Source organism: Mauremys mutica, chromosome 12, assembly GCF_020497125.1.
Source record: "Mauremys mutica isolate MM-2020 ecotype Southern chromosome 12, ASM2049712v1, whole genome shotgun sequence".
Lineage (NCBI taxonomy): Eukaryota > Metazoa > Chordata > Testudines > Geoemydidae > Mauremys > Mauremys mutica.
The window spans coordinates 82,049,873-82,069,170 of record NC_059083.1 but is presented as its reverse complement, the minus strand read 5'-3'; the positions used below and the strand labels follow the sequence as shown (position 1 = coordinate 82,069,170).

Genomic DNA, 19,298 nt, shown 5'->3' with positions numbered 1-19,298 from the left:
GCCAATGGAAAATGTATTGACTTTTTCTGTGACTGCTTCCAGTGAAAATGCACCCTAGGGACTCATTCCCCCAGGCGTCCTCATATATATTAGAGTTATTTATTTATTGTGGTGCTCAGAATGTGAACAAGGCACCAGACCCTTAACACATTAAGGTTTAAAGAACATGTATACATCACCCAGTCTCCTGTGAACCCCTGTTCGGTTGTTACCTCACTGGATCACACGTACTCTTACATTTGCAAGCAAGACTATTTTGTTCATGCTTTATTGCTCCACTCCATTTGGAGTATTTTTAAAATATTTGAAAATAATAAAAGTTATTACAGGAAAATATTTGTTCAAAAGCACCAATGAACAAAGCAATGAAAATGTAGCCCGTAACGTATACCTTAGCAAGGATCATTTTTGCCACGACATCTCTGGCATGTACATCTATGGTACAGATTGTCATGATCTTCATTCTGTCTCCTGAGGTTAAGTTCCCAATGAGTAGTGTAATTAGTGTGTTTAACTGATTAATCTAAGAAAGAAAAGAATGGATTGACACAGGAAAGTGACATAATATTTTGCCTAGTTTTCCTGCCAGATAAAAGCTATTCTAAGGAGACTGCACAGAGTTTGCTGCAGCACAGGTGCAATCCTAAATATCTGGCTACACACCTGCTTTTTGTTGTAATCTTTAATCGCATTTTCATAACCTTCCTCCAGTCTTGAGAACGCAATGCCGACCTCTGTTGTCCACCAGATCTGAGTGCAGGTTAACGCAATCTACCATAAACCGCATAGAAAAAGGGTCACAGACTAGGCGGTGGCAGAATATTTCATGTTGAGCTGTAGCTCACGAAAGCTTAGGCTGTTACCTGCGCCCCTCAGCCCCAGCTCTTGCCTGCAGCCTTTGGTCTAGTCCCATGCTCTGGGCATCAGCATGGCCAGTGCTCAGACAAGCACTTCAGGGAAGGGTCCCTGTGCCATACCTCTGCCAAGAAACCTAGCAGGGGGTCTTCTCCAGACCCCCACTGCCTCTCCTCAGAGGTCAAGATTCAGTTCCTGTTTCCAGGACAGCTCTGCCTGCTCCCCCTGCAGACAGAAGAGGACTCAACTGTCTCAAATAAAACAAAGTTTACTAGAAAACTCAAAATCAAAGATAAAATGGTCCAAAGCTAGACCTAAGCCCAGCCCAGGCACACTCAAACCTTTCTTAGGAATCAGAAAATCCTGAGCTCTCTTGGCTTCTCCGTGAGCCTGCTGGCTTCCCTTAGCTCATCACACCAGGAACGTCTTTCCTTGCTCACAGTGGTGCCCTCCCCCGCCCCCCTTGTTGTAGGGCGCAGAGCCCCAGACACGTCCCACATGGTTTTAAGCACCTTGTCCTCTAACCTGTGCAGAACAGTTCTCCCCAGCTCCTGGGGGATTGGCTGCATTTCCTTGCTTCTGTGTTAAACACTAGGGCTGAAATTCTGGCCCAGCAAGGCCACTGGGAATTTCAACAGAGCCAAGATTTCACCCTAAATCATTTGCTAGTCTCAGTCTAAGTCAAGATTTCAAAAGGGACCACAACACTTTAATTGTTCAACATTATTCAATAATTCCAGTTTTCTTATAACTTGAATTGATCTCAGACATGGTCCCTGGACAGAAACCAGCCCACCTCCCTCTCACAACCACTGTTACACTCAATATCTAGCTAAGAAAAGCGATACTCCAGATTTCAGGGTTAAACACAGTATCTATGGCACATACAGTGACATTACTGTTGCGCTTGACTATTTATTTGATTTGTGTTGCACATGTTGAATACATCAAATAAACCCCATGTTCTAATCACATGACTAGTTCCGTACCTGCGCTGGGTAATCAAATAACCATTGCTCTCGTGGCTTTTCTTCATATGTCACAACAGCCTCAGGAATTTCATGGCGTAATGTGGAGCACATTCTCTCGAGCACTCGATTTAACCAAACCTCAACCTAGGTACAAAGCCCCGCCCCACCCCATTCTAATAAGTGTCCTTGCTAGTATATTTCAGCATTACTTGCCTATTTTGTTTGTCTGTTTTTAAATTGACAGCAGCTGACATAGACTTGTCAGTCTTACTGTGGGCTATGGTATCTAACTGCAGTTGTTCTCTTAACAGGATGTACCTTACAAAGATCCTGGCATCCATCAGTCACATGACTTTCTGTACAGGAAATCAGGCTGCTTTTAAACCCTTGGGGGTCAAATTCTGGTTGGCACCTAGAATAATGGACCCCAAACAAGTGCTGGGATATATGGACAAAGTTCCATCCAAGACCTGTCCCTGCACAAATAGGAATAGGCTGCTTGTGGCACTGTGCTCACAGGCCACTGCTGGGTAAGGGACAAATATGTGGCCCACACCCCCGGCCTACATTCCTCTGAAGCGCTTCCCTGCAGAGAGGCCTCTCGGTCTGTTATGCTTTGGAGGAAACAAAACAGCAAAACAGGGGCAGACAACTTAGGCTCTTCTCCCCTGTCTCTTGCTGCAGGTTTCTGGAGTGCACCTGACGTAGGTGTCAATTAGCTCCCCCACTGCCGCTGTGTTTTTAGAATTCCCTCCCTAGGCTGCCATCTCAAAGACAACGGAACTCATCTGTATGTGAAAACTTGACCTGCCTGCACAAATGTGTGTGTGTGTGTGTAAAAACCAAGAAGCTGGATGGGCTTTTCAGGGGGCTTTTCCCTTGACTTTGAGATCTTCCACATGAAAGAGTCTATGTGGATTGCCTCAAATGGGATGTTTTCAAGTCTAACTGATGAAGCCTGGTCTCACTAGGATGAGCAAAAGACAGAGGAAATAGACTCCCAGTTGATTCACTGGTTAAGGTCCCAGCTGATAGGAGCAAGGAGAATTTAGGCTTACACATAAACCACTTTATTCTTGTATTAGTGCAATTCAACCTGCATGTTTAAAATATAATTTTAAATAACTCCACTAACCTGCCCGGAACAGTCACATTCCTTATCAAAATCCACATACTCATCCTCCTTACTGTACATTCCCAAGCCAATCTTCAAAGGCTTGTTGTCTGGATCCATTTTGAACTTCAGCTTAGCCATGCTATCAAACAGTTTAGACAAGTGGCGGCATACCTTAGAGTAAAGCAGCACAAGGCTAAATCAGGAATTGCTGTCAGTGCACAGAAATATTTTACAGTTTTGATTAACTTTTCATACTGTTCTTTATACTCTTGCATCTCTGACACACTGTTATAATCAGGCTTGGCAGAATTTGATTTTTTAAATAAATTTTGATGGATAATATTGATATTTATTTTAAAGCATTTTTTTCTATTTTTGTCAATTTAAATTTTCACAGCTGCAGGAAACTATTGGGGGCTTCAGACAATAATTATTTAAAGGCAGTAGACACAGATTCAACAAGTTAAAGCTTTAAACCATTAAGACACAAACTGTCAACATCATGTGTCAAAATATACACAGTCAATATCCTTAAATCAATCTCTAGTAAGTTCTCAAGCAGAATTTTTCTTATTTTGCCTCTCTGTAAATTTCAATTTTATTGATGGAAATATTTTTTAGTTGGTTGTGTGCATGCAGTGTAATTGATGTGTACCAACATTTACCAATAAAAAATCTACTCCTTCCAAGCCTAGTTATAAATTTGGTTCAGTGTTTTTAACCCTTTCAGATTAAAGACATTATAATTACATTCTAAAGATTTCAGGTAAGAAACAAAGGACTATCCATTAAATTTAAATCCTACCTCAACAGGGTCATTTCCATTTGATAAAATATCCAGCAGGTCTGCCGACGAAACAAAGTAGAACCTGGGAAAAGCCAACCTTTTTGTCTCTAGATATTCAGCCAAAGCCTTTTCACAAAGTGCCAAGCTAACACAAAGAAAGGAAAAAGGTGCAATATTTTTATTCTTTGCAAAGTAAAGGTTGTGATGTGATCATGCTACGTTGACTGCAGTGGAAACAAAAGCCTTCACTGAGTCTTAGAACAGGCAGTGGCAATTTCCCCATCTGACTTCACCAATATGCCTCAAACCTTCTCTACAGAGCCTTGGGCTCAGAGGGCAGCAATAGAGTCAGCACTTTGAAAATATAGCTAGTGTAATTCAGCCTTAATAACCATTTCATAATTAGCCTCTTTACTGAGATCCCAACAATTTGGCCATTTGTGATGGTTGCTTTTTGAATTGGGCACATGTACTGGGCTGAGTCTAGTCTCTGATTTCACAGACTATTGAATGGCCATTAGACTAAAACATAGAGTCACTGCTTATCTGGGCTAAATTTGGCCTAGTGATCTAGGGAGTGAGGCTATTCGTCCCCATTACCAATCCAGAAAAGCATTTACTCCCACCAGCTAGAATTTATCTGGATGTTTTTAAAATTGGCCAAATGTTTCCCCCCAAATATGGCATCATCCTAACCTTTTCTGTAAGGCCTCTAACTTCTCATAAAGGCCTGGTTTATTTGTTGCTTCAATTACATTAGGGGTTTTTACTGCTTCAGCCATTAATTCCTGCAAGAAAAGATGATCTGTGACGCATTAAATTTAAATTCGTCCTTCAGGCTAGAATTGTTGTGGGGGAGGGGGGTGACAGACTTGCTCACTTTAAAATCTCTATCGATAGAATCAAAACGTTTAGAATCTTCTGGCAACTGATTCCGGATGTCTTCAGAACCAATGAAGATGCTCTCCAGATGGCTCCAAGTTCTCTGCACTTCAAACCAGATACTAATAACAGAGTCAGCAGTAGATAATTTCTGTTGCCAGCCTGACACCTCCTGAAGAAAGTGAGCTAGATACTTGGAAGTCATCAGGTTCTGAAGTTGCACTTGGTTATCCTCCAAGGTCTCTACGAGTAATTCATCAGATTTGAGCAGCATGGTACCAGTTCTAGCATGGGGTTCATGTTCAAACTGCATGGTTGACCACGTACTATCCAGGGCTTTCAATACCTTTGAATACAAAGATATCCAGAAATACTCTGAACACTAAAGCTTTCAAAATTTACAGAAAATAAACAACATTTCAGGAAAGAAAAATCCTAGAACTTAAAATGTGTGTCTTGGCACAGAAGCACTTCATGGAAGGGTGAGAATCTATGCATTAACCTTCAGCCTTTTCATAAGAGTGAAAAACTGAAAGTTATAGCTTCTGACTGTGCTACATCAGAGTGAAAGGCTATTTTTAGGGAAGATGTGGTCAAAATTGAACTGAAGGCACAGACGGTACCTTCTCCATTCCTGACTCTTTCACAGCCTTGTCTACAATACTGCGAACTTCATCCTCAAAATTGTGTAGATTCAGCTGCAGCAAGTCGGCAAGGGTTGTCTTGTCTGACATTATAAAGTTCACCTGGTGCAGAATGGACATAGTTAGCAATACTCTTCACGGGTGACACAGCTAATATTTTCTCCCACACTAGCTGTCTCACACGATACTTAAAGGCTGTCTTTTTCTCTAAGATTTCAAACAAATACTTATGGACAGTCACCTGGTAAATATTATTTCTGCAGTTCATTAGCTTGTTAAGATTAACTTCTCTCTCTCTCTCTCTCTCTCACACTCGCACACACACACACACAGGGCCGGCTCCAGCATCAGCACAGCAAGCAGGTGCTTGGGGTGGCCAATGGAAAGGGGCAGCATGTCCTGGTCTTCGGCGGCAATTTGGTGGCAGGTCCCTCAGTTCCTCTCGGAGGGAAGGATCTGCCGCCGAATTGCTGCTGAAGAATGAAAATGAAGCGGCGTGGTAGAGCTGTTGTTTTTTTTTTGTTTTGTTCACCACTTGGGGTGGCGAAGAAGCTGGAGCTGGCCCTGCACACACCCACACACACATCCCCGATTTGGATAATTTGAAGTCTATGATTTTCATATGCAAGAAAGCAGATCTTAAATATTATTATTCAAAACACAATTTACCAGCACATGTGCTGCTTGAGAATTTTCCCTTCAGTGTCTACTCAGAGGCACACAGTGGAATTTTTCAGCTTGCAGCCCATTCGTGCTTAACGGATTAACTCTAAAAAGTCTTATCTATTGGTGGGGAGCACTCAGATTATGTCTACATTGCAGCTGGAGCCAGCCTCCCAGCCTGGCTAGATATACTCACGCTAGCAGGTGTGACGTTGCACTCCATATGTTTTATGGAAATATGCTAATGAGAGTGAATATGATGGAACTGGAATATGCTTTATGCAAAAGGTCTCTTGTAAGGGATCATTACAAAGTTTATAATCTACTGAGTGTGTTCATCCTATTTGTATAAATGTATCATTCTTGTATCTAAAACTAGAAATATGAAGTATTACTCTGAGGTCCTGTTGTAATTATGCAAAGTGTGGGCCATTAATAGTGGCTTAGGATCTTGATGATTCCTATTGACTAGGAAAATTGGGTGTGAATGGGTTTATTTACCTGCAAGCCTTCCTGTGTACCAGAATGAAGTTTTACAGTGACATGTGATCATGTCACATGATACTGGAATCCATCTTAAACCTGGTGCTTTTCCATTTAGAAGGAGGGGTGGGGACTCAGAGAGACAAAGGATTCCCGCCTTGTGCCAAAGCTATAAAAGGGGGTGGAGCAGGACAAAGAGGCGGCCAGTCATGAGAAATCCCCTAGTTACCACCTGACCTGGAACTAACAAAGACTGCACCAGGGGAAAGGATTGGGCCCAGACTAGGAAGAAGTCTAGTCTGTGAAAGAAGCTTATTAGAACATCTCTGAGGGGGAGATTTACCTGTATTCAGTTTCTTAATGTATTCGTCTTAGACTTGCGTGTTTTGTTTTATCTTGCTTGGTAACTTGCTTTGTTCTGTCTGTTATTACTTGAAACCACTTAAATCTTACTTTTTATACTTAATAAAATCACTTTTGTTTAATAATAAACCCAGAATAAGCGATTAATACCTGGGGGTGCGAACAGCTGTGCATCGCTCTCTATCAGTGTTACAGAGGACGAACAATTTATGAGTTTACCCTGTATAAGCTTTATACAGAGTAAAACAGATTTATTTGGGGTTTGGATCTCATTGGGAGCTGGGTGTCTGGGTGCTGGAGACAGAAATACCAGCTGAGTAGTTTTCAGTTAAAGCACGTAGCTTTGGGGGCGTGGTTCAGACCCGGGTCTGTGTTGCAGCAGACTGGCATGTCTGGCTCAACAAGGCAGGGTTCTGGAGTCTCAAGCCATCAGGGAAAATGGGCTCAGAGGTAATTTCAGCACATCACGTGACAGACCCAAGGGGTCTCTGTGACCAAACCCATCACAGCAGGCTCAAGCTACTGCCCTGAAAATAGCAGTGTGGAGTTTGTGGCTTGGGCTGCAGCTCAAGCCCACCCAGCTGGAGGACGCAGTACTCCAACTGAGGCCTCAAATTCCTAAGGAGGAGTACAAAAGAATAGCACAAGCTTGTAGGGACATCATCAGAAAGGGTAAGGCACAAAATGAGTTACACTTAGCAAGGGCCATAAAAGGCAATAAAAAGAGGTTCTATAAATACATTAGGTGCTTGCGAAAGTTGAAGGAAAGTGTAAGTCCACTACTTTTTTAGTTGAGAAGGAGAGCTAATATTGAATGACGACAGAAGACTGAGGTGTTTAATGCTTATTTTGCTTCTGTTTTCACTAAACATGTTATAATGGTGATGAGATATGTATCTCAATTAATATTAGTAAGGGATAAGGAACACAAGCCAAACTATGGACAGAACAGCTAAAGAATATTTAGATAAGTTAGATGTATTCAAATTGGCAGGACCTGATGAAATTCACCTTAGTGTACTTCAGGAACTAAATTTTGGAACTGTTAGTGATTATTCTTGAGGACTCCAGGAGGATGGGCGAGGTCCCAGAGGACTGGAGAAGGGCAAACAAAGCACCTATCTTTACAAAGGGGATCAAAGAGGACAAGGGGAACTATAGACCAGCCAGTCTAACTTAAATACCTAGAAAGAAATTATTAAACAATCAGTTTGTAAGCACGTAGTGGATAATAGGGCTATAAGTAACAGCCAACATGGATTTGTCAAGAACAAATCATGCCAAACCAACCAAATTTCTTTCTTTCACAGGGTTACTGGCCTAATGGATTGGGGGGAAGATGTAGATGTGACATATCTTGATTTTTAGTAAGGCTTTTGACACAGTCAAAATTCTCTACAGTGATTCACAGTTCAGTAGATACAATCATCACGCTTCGTTTAATTTTTGTTTATTCTATATTTTGATGAGTGTCCAGATTTGATATGTTTGGATACTTGATAGCAGTGGCCATCCAGCAATAGTAAATCATGTGACAGATCATTTCAGTATGAAAGGAATGATATTAAAGGTCTGAAGTGATTTAGATGCTTTTGAAAATGTTACCTAGGAGCCTAAGTTGCATTGTCATGACTAAAGCTACTTTCGAAAGTGGGACTTAGGCACCTATGTCATTTAGGTTCTTTTGAAACTGATCCCCCTTCCCAGGATTGGGGAATGATGGCATTTACTTGTCAATACATTTTTGAAACCTGCTCAGATTACCTTGGTCGCTTGCATGAGCTCATGCCAATGACGTTCTCTAATAGCAGGATTCTGAAGGTCACTCACAGCTCGGAGGGAGGTTATCATGTTTTTCACTGTGTTATCCAATCCTGTGAATGCATCCCAGGGTCTCATTTCTTTATCCAAACTTCTCACATCTTTAGCAAACTTTTTAGAATCAATATCCATTTGCTCCACATTAATCTCTTTCCATTTGGTGGTCTTCCAGTCATCGATGCTTGCATTAACCTGAATTGGGAAACAGTTCCACATGCCATACTGTTAACAAACATGCAGATCAATATTTCCTATCACTTATTCATCCTAAGTGTATTATTGTTTCATTTTCACAATTCTTACTCCTGTTTCCAAAAGACTTTAATGTTGCTCTCACTCCAACACAGCACTGCAGAGCACACATTTGTGTTCCCCTATGTTTCTCCTTGTTGCAAGGGCTGAGCTGGTACAGTCTGTTGTAGTAGGCCATCTGCCAGTCATGTCACCTCTCCAGTGGACTGCTGAGAACCTGGTTAACAGGGCTTCTTCATTTTCATTGTCCAACAACACAATTGTCTGGGAACTACAGGAGCGTCCTGCTTTGGTCTGTAGTTTGGTTTTGTGTATGTAACCCATGCCTGCTAAGTGTGGAACTCTTCTCCCTCACCCCCGCCCCCACCCCCATGATGGCTAGGCCAGCTAGAGATTGAGGAGGCTGCTACAAAGCTGGCTAAGTGACATCTGTCCTTTAGCTCACATATTAAGCTCAAGAGGTCCCAGGTTTAATCCCCGCTGCCAACAGGGTTACATATATTTTGAATTTGCTGCTTGTACTATCTTGCTGGAGACTCCTGCCAGGTTGGTGCCACTCCGGATTACAGCAGTGTTCCCGCAATGAAACCTCTGCTGGCTGAGAATATTTTGTGCTCAAACAAGAGCCTCCAGCAAACGTTCCCTTTTTGGTCATTCTGCCCGGCCATGAAACTGCCAACATCTAGCCCCACATGGGGCCTTGGAAAGAGGATGTTGCCACCTATAGCCATTGTGATTTTTAACCACACTAGCAGACAGAGCGTTTGCTTTTCACACACAGTCATTTAAAAAATAGCAACTTCAGGATTCTGAGTCCCAGCCCCAGCCTGTTAACACATCTCTTGCTTTCTGTTTGCAGGTCACAAGTCCATGTGGTTCAGTTTTAAAAGCCAGCAAAGAGTTTCTTTCCCTTAGTCTGAGCTTCCTGCAAACACATTCTCTTGTCTGAACAGTGAGCAATCTCCCCTGAGCAGCTGAGATGATCAGGCAGGTGCCATTATTATTAATATTTATTGTTTCTCTGAGGGTAGTGCATAGCATCCCTGACGGGGGCCACAGCCCCAGCATGCTAGGCACTGCAAACACAAATATAAAGACAGTCTCTGCCCTGCGGTGATGAAGGATAAGGGGAACAGTGAACTGATCCTGACTAGCCTGGCAAGTAGCAATGTCTCAGCACTCCATTCTTCAGATCCCCTTCCCCTCGTGCTACATTCCAAAGTCAAACACTTACCAAGACAATCATATCCCAGAGCTCTTTGAGTAAACGTACTTCTTTATGGCATGCTTTGAGCTGTTTATAATCTGGGACTGACACCTCAAACAACCCAGCTGATTTGGACAGGGCTTCCATTTCACTCTCCATGGCAGTGATACTCTTTTGTTGCTAGAACCAGGAAAAGAAAAGGACTGAGCCGGCAGCGAGGTGCTGGTGTGGCCTCACCATGCGTTAAGAGAAATGGAAGTAACAGCTCCACTTTTATAGAATAACTCACTGGCCACAACATACATAAAGGGTCAAGTGCTCTCTCTGTGCATGGCCCAAGCCTGTAGGGTGGGGAGTCTAAGAGAGAGGAATCCTCATCCTCCAGGCAGCTGAGCAGCAGCTGCACATTTAGTCCAGACTCTCAGAAATGTAGGGCTGGAAGGGACCTTGAGAAGTCATCAAGTCCAGCCCCTGATGCAGTAGCCACTATTGAGGAAACATCTCCCTTATGCAGGAATGCACGACGGGTGGATCTCCACAGCCAAGCCCCTCCCCCTTCCCTAGGCCTCGGTCACAAACCCTAATCACAGCAGAGGAGAAGCGCAGACTCCTGGAACCGTGCTAGCCATCTGTGCAAGAGAATTGTGTCAGTTCTGCGGCAGCCACAGCCCATGCGAGACAGGTGGAAAGAGGATCTGCCCCAAACACCCTCCCATCTCAGCCAATTACCGTGTTTAAGGACCGATATGGATCTGGGCCAGTAAAAGAAAAGGGAGCATCTTCTCGAAATTTCTCCCTGAACTCGTGTTGTTTAATCTGCAAGGAAGCAGAGACAGAGAGCGTCACACGCAGGCGGGGATAGGCGCATTCAGCACTGTTAGAGGCCCAGGGGTGGAGGAGGGCTAGCTGGCTGAGCCAAGGCCCACTTCGGACTGAGCCAATTCGGCTTGTTTGGAGCTGGGTTGCAGCTGCTGTCCTGGGCAATGAAGTGCATCCACTGCAGACTCACAATGCTTGAATGACCAGGCAGCTGGTGTGACCAAGAGCACTGGTTTCCCGTATAGGCTGGTTTCCAAGCGTGTGCGTTTTCTTTTGGCTACAGGCATCCGAGCCAGGCTGTCATCTCCAAGACAGACGAGTCCAACATGCTCTTCATGGGGCAATACTTAAAAACCTCTGGGAAACCACTTAGTGCAGGACGTGGCTGCTTGCTTGTTGGGCAGACAAAGAGCCAGAAACACTGCTGCTCTGGGATCTGCCCCGGCACCTGTTAGCTCCCCGCTGGGGTGGAAGGTATTAGCCTATAAAGCCCTGCATGGCTGGGGACCGTATTGCCTTCAAAGCCCCTCTCCTTGCCTATGCACTGCACAGTTGTGATCAGAGTGGGGATACTGCACTACAGCCCTCTTGCGTTCAGCTGGCCAGGGCTAGTAACAGGGGGCTTTCCAGGAAATGCCTTGACTGGGAAACACTTCCCCACCCATTCTGACAGGGCCTGGATTCACTCCTGGCACATGGGGAGAGGGGTTACTCCATTGGCTGATTTGGGGTGACCAGGACTAGTCTGGTGGTTCAGATATGGGCAGTTTATTGCCTGATTGCTTAGTGGTTATTTCCATTACTGACTTGTGTTGAGGTTGTAGCTTTTAAGTTTTGTGAAGTGCATAGAGTCTCAGGGACAGGTACCTGAACTGAAAATGTATACACAGCATTAATGTAGGTAATAAGGTAATAATAATTGGAGATATACCAATCTCCTAGAACTGGAAGGGACCTTGAAAGGTCATTGAGTCCAGCCCCCTGCCTTCACTAGCAGGACCAATTTTTGCCCCAGATCCCTAAGTGGCCTCCTGTGGGTCACACAAATCCTAGCCTAGATGAGAAGCTGAGGCCAATCCACTCAGCCCATTACAGAGAAACTTCCAGCATCCCACAGTAACAGTACCTCAAACTGCTGACACTTCCTCCGAAGGATTGCGACCTCAGTGGCCTGCAGAGGAGCCACATTCTGTTTCACCTGGAAAGATAACTTCTTGGTGTTGTTCCATTGCTCCGGCAGATCCTACAGCAAGCAAAAGTAGAATCAACACCAAAACCCATTTCACCCAAGATGCTTATGCTTTGTCTGGCAAAGATGAACCCAAATACATCCTGAAGTTCCTTACGAAGGAGAATATGTGGGCAGCGAACATGCAGGGCAACATTTGCAGATAACTCAAAATTATTTCGGTTCGTCGAGCCTAAAGAACACAAACCCGGGAGGAACGTCAAAGGGACTGGGCAAAGCTAGGTGAATGGGCAGCACAAAGGCAAAGCAAACTCACTGTTGACAAAGACGTGGAACGGAATTCCAAACTCTGCACACAGAGTGGCGGCGTGACACTGGCAGACCAGGTGCCAGCTCAGGCCAAGGTTCCCAGGTCTCAGTGGAACACTGACAAATACAGAGATGGAATCAGTCTGGCTCACCTGTGTTTTAGCATTGTTAAAATAGGGATTAGGATTATGAGTGTGTGTTTAGTGTTTAGACTTTAATGCATGCAGCAGTTCACAAGCACTCGATAATCTCAGTCTACGTCTACAGTACCGCGGTAGGTCGACCTAAGTTATGCAACTCCAGCTACGTGAATAATGTAGCTGGAGTCGACATAGCTTAGGTCAACCTTCTGCAGTGTCTACACCACGCTGGATCAACAGGAGACACTCTTCCGTTGACTTACCTTACTTCTCTTGTTCCCGGTGGTGTACTGGGGTCAACCAGAGAGCACTCGGTCATCGATTTAGTGGGTCCTCACTAGACCCACTAAATTGACTCCCGGTGCATCAATCGCCAGAGCATCGATCCTGTGGTAGTGTAGACATAGACATAGCCTCATTTATAACATTAGTCTCCCATATTGAAAGGGAACATTGGAGCATTGGTGTTGTAAGACTATAACTATGTAAATCACCACACAGGAGAGAGACATTAACTAGTGTGATACGCCGATTAGGAACCAAAGGTGTTGCATCCTGCTCAACAGCAGCCAAACTATTGTGGAACATTAAAGAGGACAAAAGATGTTGTGCTCTGCTCCCCCACCTCCCATGAAGATGAGCCATGCAAGTGGATTCCTCCCATCAGCTGAGTTTGCAGCTCAGAACACATGGGAGGAGGGGAATAAAAACCCCTAACCAGAAGAAACTGTCTCTCTCTGCTGCTTGGACTCTGCGAGACAAAGTTTCTAGGCATACACAAGGGATCCCCAGTGCTTAGAGCTTGCTTATTATAGAAGTTTCTATTACTTTTGAAACTTGAGATTGTAACTCATTTGTGTATCTATGTTTACCTGCTTTAACTTTGTAAATAATTCTATTTCCTTTTCCTGTTGAATAAATCTGTATATAGTTTATTACAGGACTGGCTACAAACATTGTCTGTGGAATGAGATCTAAGGTGCAGTTGACCTGGGAAAGTGACTGGTACTTTGGTTCTGGGAGTAACCTGACTATTGCAATGATTCTTGGTGTAAGGGACCATCTATTACAAAGGCAAGCTTACCTTGGTGGCGAGACAAATTGGAGTTTATCCCAGGGGACTGTCAGGCTCCTGGTGCCTGAGGATTTTACATTTAATAATTGGTTGGTGAAATCTAAGTATAGAACTCACCACCAATTTGGGGATTTGTGCCCTGGTTCTTAACAATCTGCCCTGAGGTTGGTATTCACACTCCTGAGTCACTGCAGGCAGCTTGACAGTGGGTTCTAAATTAACAAAAATCATTTAAGAAAATGATTTGGGCATGACTGCGGGCAGCTCAGTGAGCATCTCTTCTCAGCGAGGAGCAATGTTAAAAACAAAAAACTTGTCAAAAGTCTGATAGAATGGAAGAGAAGAGAAGACAGACTCCTCGAACGCCCTTGTCTAACCCAATGGGACCCCTCCCTGAATACTGTAATGCCCTTGTATAGACCAACGGGGATGCCTCCCCCAGGTACTGAGAACGCTCCAATGCTATTTATAATCCAGGGAGAAACTTCCTCTGGACACTGTTCTGTTCACCCTACCTCACAAATACACAGCAGATGTGGGCGGGGTAGGGTGACGAGACAGCAACTGTGAAAAATTGGGACAGGAGATGAGGGGCAATAAGCACCCATATAAAAAAAAAGCCCCAAATATCGGGACTGTCCCTGTAAAATCAGGACATCTGGTCACCCTAGGGCGGGGGAATGCCATTCCAAGATGGGTGATGAAAACAGTGAAAGGCCTGACTAGGCTATCTTACAATAGATGGAAAGGCTGGGATTGCCTTGTTTGGAGAGGATGTGAAGGAGGCTCACAAAGGAGTGATTTTTATCCCCTCTCAAGAACCAGGGGAGAGAGAAAATGAAAATGGAAGGCAGCCAATTTTAAAAACAGACACAAGAAATATTTTTCTGCACAAAGCACAATTAACCTGGGAACTCCTGGCCAGGAGCTCAGCAGGATTCAGAACAGAGTTAGGTATTTATATGGATAACAAGAACACCCCAGTTACATTAGAAGGGATCAAAAGAATTGTATTTGTGAGGGCTAGAAACCCTCCTGATTCAGGGCAAAAGGCAGCCACTGACTGACAGGGTCAGGAAGGAACTTCCCCATGGGAAGATGATTCCATAACTGTCCTTTGAGGGGTTCTTTGCCCTTTCCTCTGACGCATGTGGTACCAGCCACTGTCAGAGAGGTCTAGACAGACCCTTGGAAGATCCAGCAAGGCCATTCCCATGGTCCTTCGGGTAACAAGTAAAGAGTGACCATCTCAGAGAAAATGTTTCCTGTTCTCTTTTATAACAGATACTTATTTTTGCAGCACAGTAACAGATGGCATTAGTAATGCGGTGATTGATTTTAGTCATTTTCTATAAAGAGTTAGAAACTCTTTGCACCTGAGTGTGCAATAAAAATGATTAAAGGTGAGTTTGGATCTCAGCCTACTACAAAGGAGCAAATTCATCAGATTTCATTATTAAAAATACCCCAAAGCTACGCTCCACAAAAACTGAGCTAACAGCATTAAATAACCTACATGCAGCTGCATATGAATTTCTTCCGGCATCTCTTCTCCGTAAGTCTTTAGCAGTTCGATTGTTTGCTTTAAGGGCTCAAACATGTGGTCTGTAGCTGTTTGTCTATCTTTGACTCTCATCAAGTGTCCCATCACCTCCACCAGCCCATTATAATCTCCTTCTTTCAAAGGTTTAGTCAAGCCCGCGTTTGCGTCTTTCATGAAAGCTGCTAGTTCCTGGAGACTAAAAGAAAAGAAGCCAGTGGGAGCCTCTCTGGACAGCCAGTTAAAAGAAACAAGAAAAATCCAAAGCCTGGTTGCTTCTGACAGTCACTGTGGCTCCCTGATGACAGCCCAAATGGATCCACAGCCCTGGCTCATGGTGCTCTGCCCAGGTGAGCAGCATCCAGCGGGGCTACACCCTTTCCAAGTCCAGGGGACCCAGGAGTGGGGATGCCCGGGGCAATTCTCCAAGGAGAACAAAAACTGGAGTCTCAGATCCTCAGTGTGTGTATTCCATTTCACTGGCCATTTCACTGGCCTTCAGGTCTGAGCACGGCCAGCTAGCACCTTGTTACACATGACCTGCTCTGGTCTACACTGTGTGCAAAGCAATATCATTTGATATCATGTTACTTTGAATTTCTTGGCAACTAAGTTTAAAACACACCCCATTTTCCTAGTCCAGAACTGACCTTAGTCTTGGTCTCCATGTCTGACAGTCATTAGCACAGCTACAAAATCCTTGCCTCCAACATTAACCTTAACTCCTAGTTCCCATCCCGTATGTGTCAGGCAAGATTTACTTTGGACTGGAGAACCACTCTTTTGTTTTACCTGGTAGTGACGTGGTCAATGAGATGCTGCTTAAACATGAGGCTCCAGCGCTTGATAATATTTAAAAGCGCTTGCTTGAATGGACGGCAGTCGCTCTGCAGCCAGCCATTGAACACCTTGGTGTTCTCAAACTTGGACACTTCCTCGTAGAGCTTCTCATAGGAGTCAATCTGAAATGCATGTAGAAATGACACGCATGGAGCAATCTCAGAACTGCCAGAAGGGCTCTTGTCTGGGGGCTTCACTAAATCATTTTTTGTAATTCAAGATTTTTAACAGTAAAACTTTGAGTGCAACTATTTCTAAACTATTGAAGCCCCAGATTTCCCTGTGTTCGGGAGCACCTAGACACACAGTAATGCTGCATTAACAGCTCTCACGGAGGCTGGAGCAAAATGCTGTCAGGGCAGCTGCTACTAAAGCCAGACCCCTCCATACAGGTGCCTTCCTGGCTGCTCTCCCACCCCAACTCCCAGGCAGCACAGGGCTGCTGAGCTAGCGAGTCCCTCAGCGCTGTGCTTTGAAACGTGCTTGAGGGACGAGTTTAAATTTAAAAACCCAACATTTTATCCATCCTGGGCCAGATCTTCCAGCTGGTGTAAATTGGCACTGCTCCATCAGAGTCAATGGGCCAGAGCCCCAGCTGGTCTAAGTCAGCGTCACGCCATTGACGCCAGGGAAGTTTGCCTGTTACTTTAATGGAACTACATGGATTTGGACCAGTTGCTCGCTCGCGCTCTCCCTCTCTTTCAGGGGCCTGATTCTCCACAGTCTTGCACCTTGCCTCACCATTTACACCTATGCAAAGTGGACACAAATGCTCTATTCTGACTTGGTGACCTTGTTACACCTACTGTGGACAGGCATAAATGAGACTGGGGCAGGCAGTGGGGGGTGGGAGGGGGAAATCAGGCCCTAGATGTCTATCACTTTGGTATCTCAGTGCATTAGTGTTGGTGGATGCATGGCTGTTCTCCATACAATGGCAAGATGGAAAAGAAACGTGTGCCCTGGGCCCCTGTGAGATGGGTATAGAGCAGAGGTCCCCAAACTATTCAGGGGGGTGTGGTGGGGCCCAGGCCAGCCCCCACTGGGGATAGGGAGGGAGAGCCACCCAAGCCCCACTCTGCTCCCTGCTCTGCTCTGGCCCTTAGCTGTGCCCCCAGCTCCCAGCCCGATGCCAGACCCCTCCCCTGACCATGGCTCCACACCTGGTCCCACGCCCTGCTCCCGGCCCCAGACCCATCCCCAGCCTCAGCCCCATTACTCCTGTCTGCATCCCCCCTTCCCCCTACAGGAGCTGCAGCCCCATTCCCGGCTCCATGGGGGGGTGTGGCCCTGAAAAGTTTGGGAACCACTGGTATAGAGAGATTCCCTGAATGCTGTGTGTGTGGGGGGGTCCCTCTGATTCCCTGAAGAAGGATGGAAAGAGCTTGGGTGCCATGGGAAGGGTGGTCTATGAGGGGGATGGCTGTTCCTGCACCAGCATCGCTGCTATTCTCCTCATAGTACCAGGCTAGTATCCTAGACCTGCCATGCACTGAGCCACAGCCCCTTTGCTTTGGGAGCTCTCTCACCTGTTGCTGGAACTGCTCTAGGGTGGGTGGGATGTGTGGCAAGTAGTCCTCTGCATGAGACTCCAGCTCCTCTGGGGTGAACACGTGACCAAACGTGAGGAAGCGCTGCATAAACTCGTGGTGATCATCCATCCACAAATAGGAATATTTCTCAAAGGAGTCTTCATATTCCTCAGCTTGTTTCATGGCACTGACAACTAGAGAAACCACCTCCTCTCTTATTTCAATTAGATCTGACATATCTTCTAGGTCACTCTGAAAGACACACACTTCTCATCAGGGTCAGGAAGTAAACAAATGCAACATGCGACATTAAATGTCACATTAGGGTCACACATTAATGCTCAACACAATACATGTAGAAGTGAAGGTTTCTCAGTAACATTATCTCACCTGCATTGCACATACACACTGTTAATATTCAGTTACAGTGTACATATCACCAAAAATGATACACATGTGCAGTATGGGAAATCTAGTGTTACTATGACAACCTTCACTTAAGTGTTTCTTGTCATATTTGTGTTTTAATCCATAAGCATTTTAGGCTTTTGCATTTAATGTCCATCATTTTGGTTTATTCAGAGAGAGAGAGAGAGAGAGACTGTTTCTCTCTACCAAGGTCAGCATGGAGTCAACATCTACATGCCACCCACCACCCCGCTGCTCCTCTTGTTCAACTGACAGTTCTGGATCCCAATGTGACGGGCTGGGCCACAGAATCTCCCTCAGAACTGTCACTAGATGTGCTGGGATATAACTGAGAACCCCCTGCCAGAGAAGGCTTCTCTCCACTCCCATCCAGCTGAGTTAGACACACCAGTCGGCTCCAGCACAGACCAAGAGGCTGGGGCACGCCCCCCCCGCAGTTCACAGAAACCAAGATTCACTTAGCCCAGGGGCTTCTCGGTTAACAGGGACTTTCCCAGCTTCTATAACACTGATCGGGAGATATGCACAGCTGTTTGCTCTCCCAGGTATTAATTACTTAATCTGGGTTGATTAATAAACAAAAGTGATTTTATTAAGTATAAAAAGTAGAATTTAAGTGGTTCCAAGTAATAACAGACAGAACAAAGTAAGTTACCAAGCAAAATAAAACAAAACACGCAAGAAACTGAATACAGGTAAATCTCCCCCTCAGAGATGTTCCAATAAGCTTCTTTCACAGACTAGACTCCTTTCTAGTCTGGGCCCAATCCTTACCCCCGGTACAATCCTTGTTAGTTCCAGCTCAGGTGGTAACTAGGGGATTTCTCATGACTGGCCGCCTCTTTGTCCGGCTCCACCCCCCTTTTATAGCTTTGGCACAAGGCGGGAATCCTTTGTCTCTCTGGGTCCCCATCCCTCCTTCTAAATGGAAAAGCACCAGGTTTAAGATGGATTCCAGTATCATGTGACATGATCACATGTCACTGTAAGACCTCATTCTTCATTACCCACAGGTCCAAAGGAAGGCTTGCAGGTAAATAAACCATCTACAACCAATTGCCCTAGTCAATGGGAGCCATCAAGATTCTAAACTACCATTAATGGCCCACATTTTGCATTGTCACAATAGGACCTCAGGGTTTGCTTCGTATTTCTAGTTTTAGATACAAGAGTGGTACATTTATACAAATAGGATGAACACACTCAGTAATTATAAGCTTTGTAATGATCCCTTACAAGAGACCTTGTGCATGAAGCATATTCCAGTTACATCATATTCACTCTCATTAGCATATTTTCATAAAGCATATGGAGTGCAACGTCACACCCAGGTTGCACTTGGAATTGCACATGGCTTCACAGTCAGAAGTGCATCTTTTT

The 19,298-nt window shown here is 44.8% G+C and overlaps 1 protein-coding gene across 7 annotated transcripts in view; it reads right to left on the bottom strand.

Moving 5' to 3' along the window:
• DNAH17 (dynein axonemal heavy chain 17) overlaps positions 1-19,298 on the bottom strand; it is a 104,968-nt gene that overhangs the window by 68,357 nt on the left and 17,313 nt on the right. For 6 of the 7 annotated variants that reach the window (XM_044982049.1, XM_044982048.1, XM_044982043.1 and 3 more), the window contains 15 exons: positions 17,487-17,741; positions 15,910-16,079; positions 15,094-15,316; positions 11,991-12,107; positions 10,775-10,861; positions 10,073-10,225; positions 8,530-8,778; positions 5,236-5,358; positions 4,611-4,958; positions 4,427-4,518; positions 3,749-3,875; positions 2,962-3,114; positions 1,845-1,970; positions 664-771; positions 392-523 (listed from right to left, as the gene is read on the bottom strand). In XM_044982049.1, the coding sequence (XP_044837984.1) occupies positions 392-523; positions 664-771; positions 1,845-1,970; positions 2,962-3,114; positions 3,749-3,875; positions 4,427-4,518; positions 4,611-4,958; positions 5,236-5,358; positions 8,530-8,778; positions 10,073-10,225; positions 10,775-10,861; positions 11,991-12,107; positions 15,094-15,316; positions 15,910-16,079; positions 17,487-17,741 (2,463 nt within the window). The remainder of the gene's footprint in view (positions 1-391; positions 524-663; positions 772-1,844; positions 1,971-2,961; positions 3,115-3,748; positions 3,876-4,426; positions 4,519-4,610; positions 4,959-5,235; positions 5,359-8,529; positions 8,779-10,072; positions 10,226-10,774; positions 10,862-11,990; positions 12,108-15,093; positions 15,317-15,909; positions 16,080-17,486; positions 17,742-19,298) is intronic. The other variant, XM_044982046.1, reaches the window with a different exon arrangement.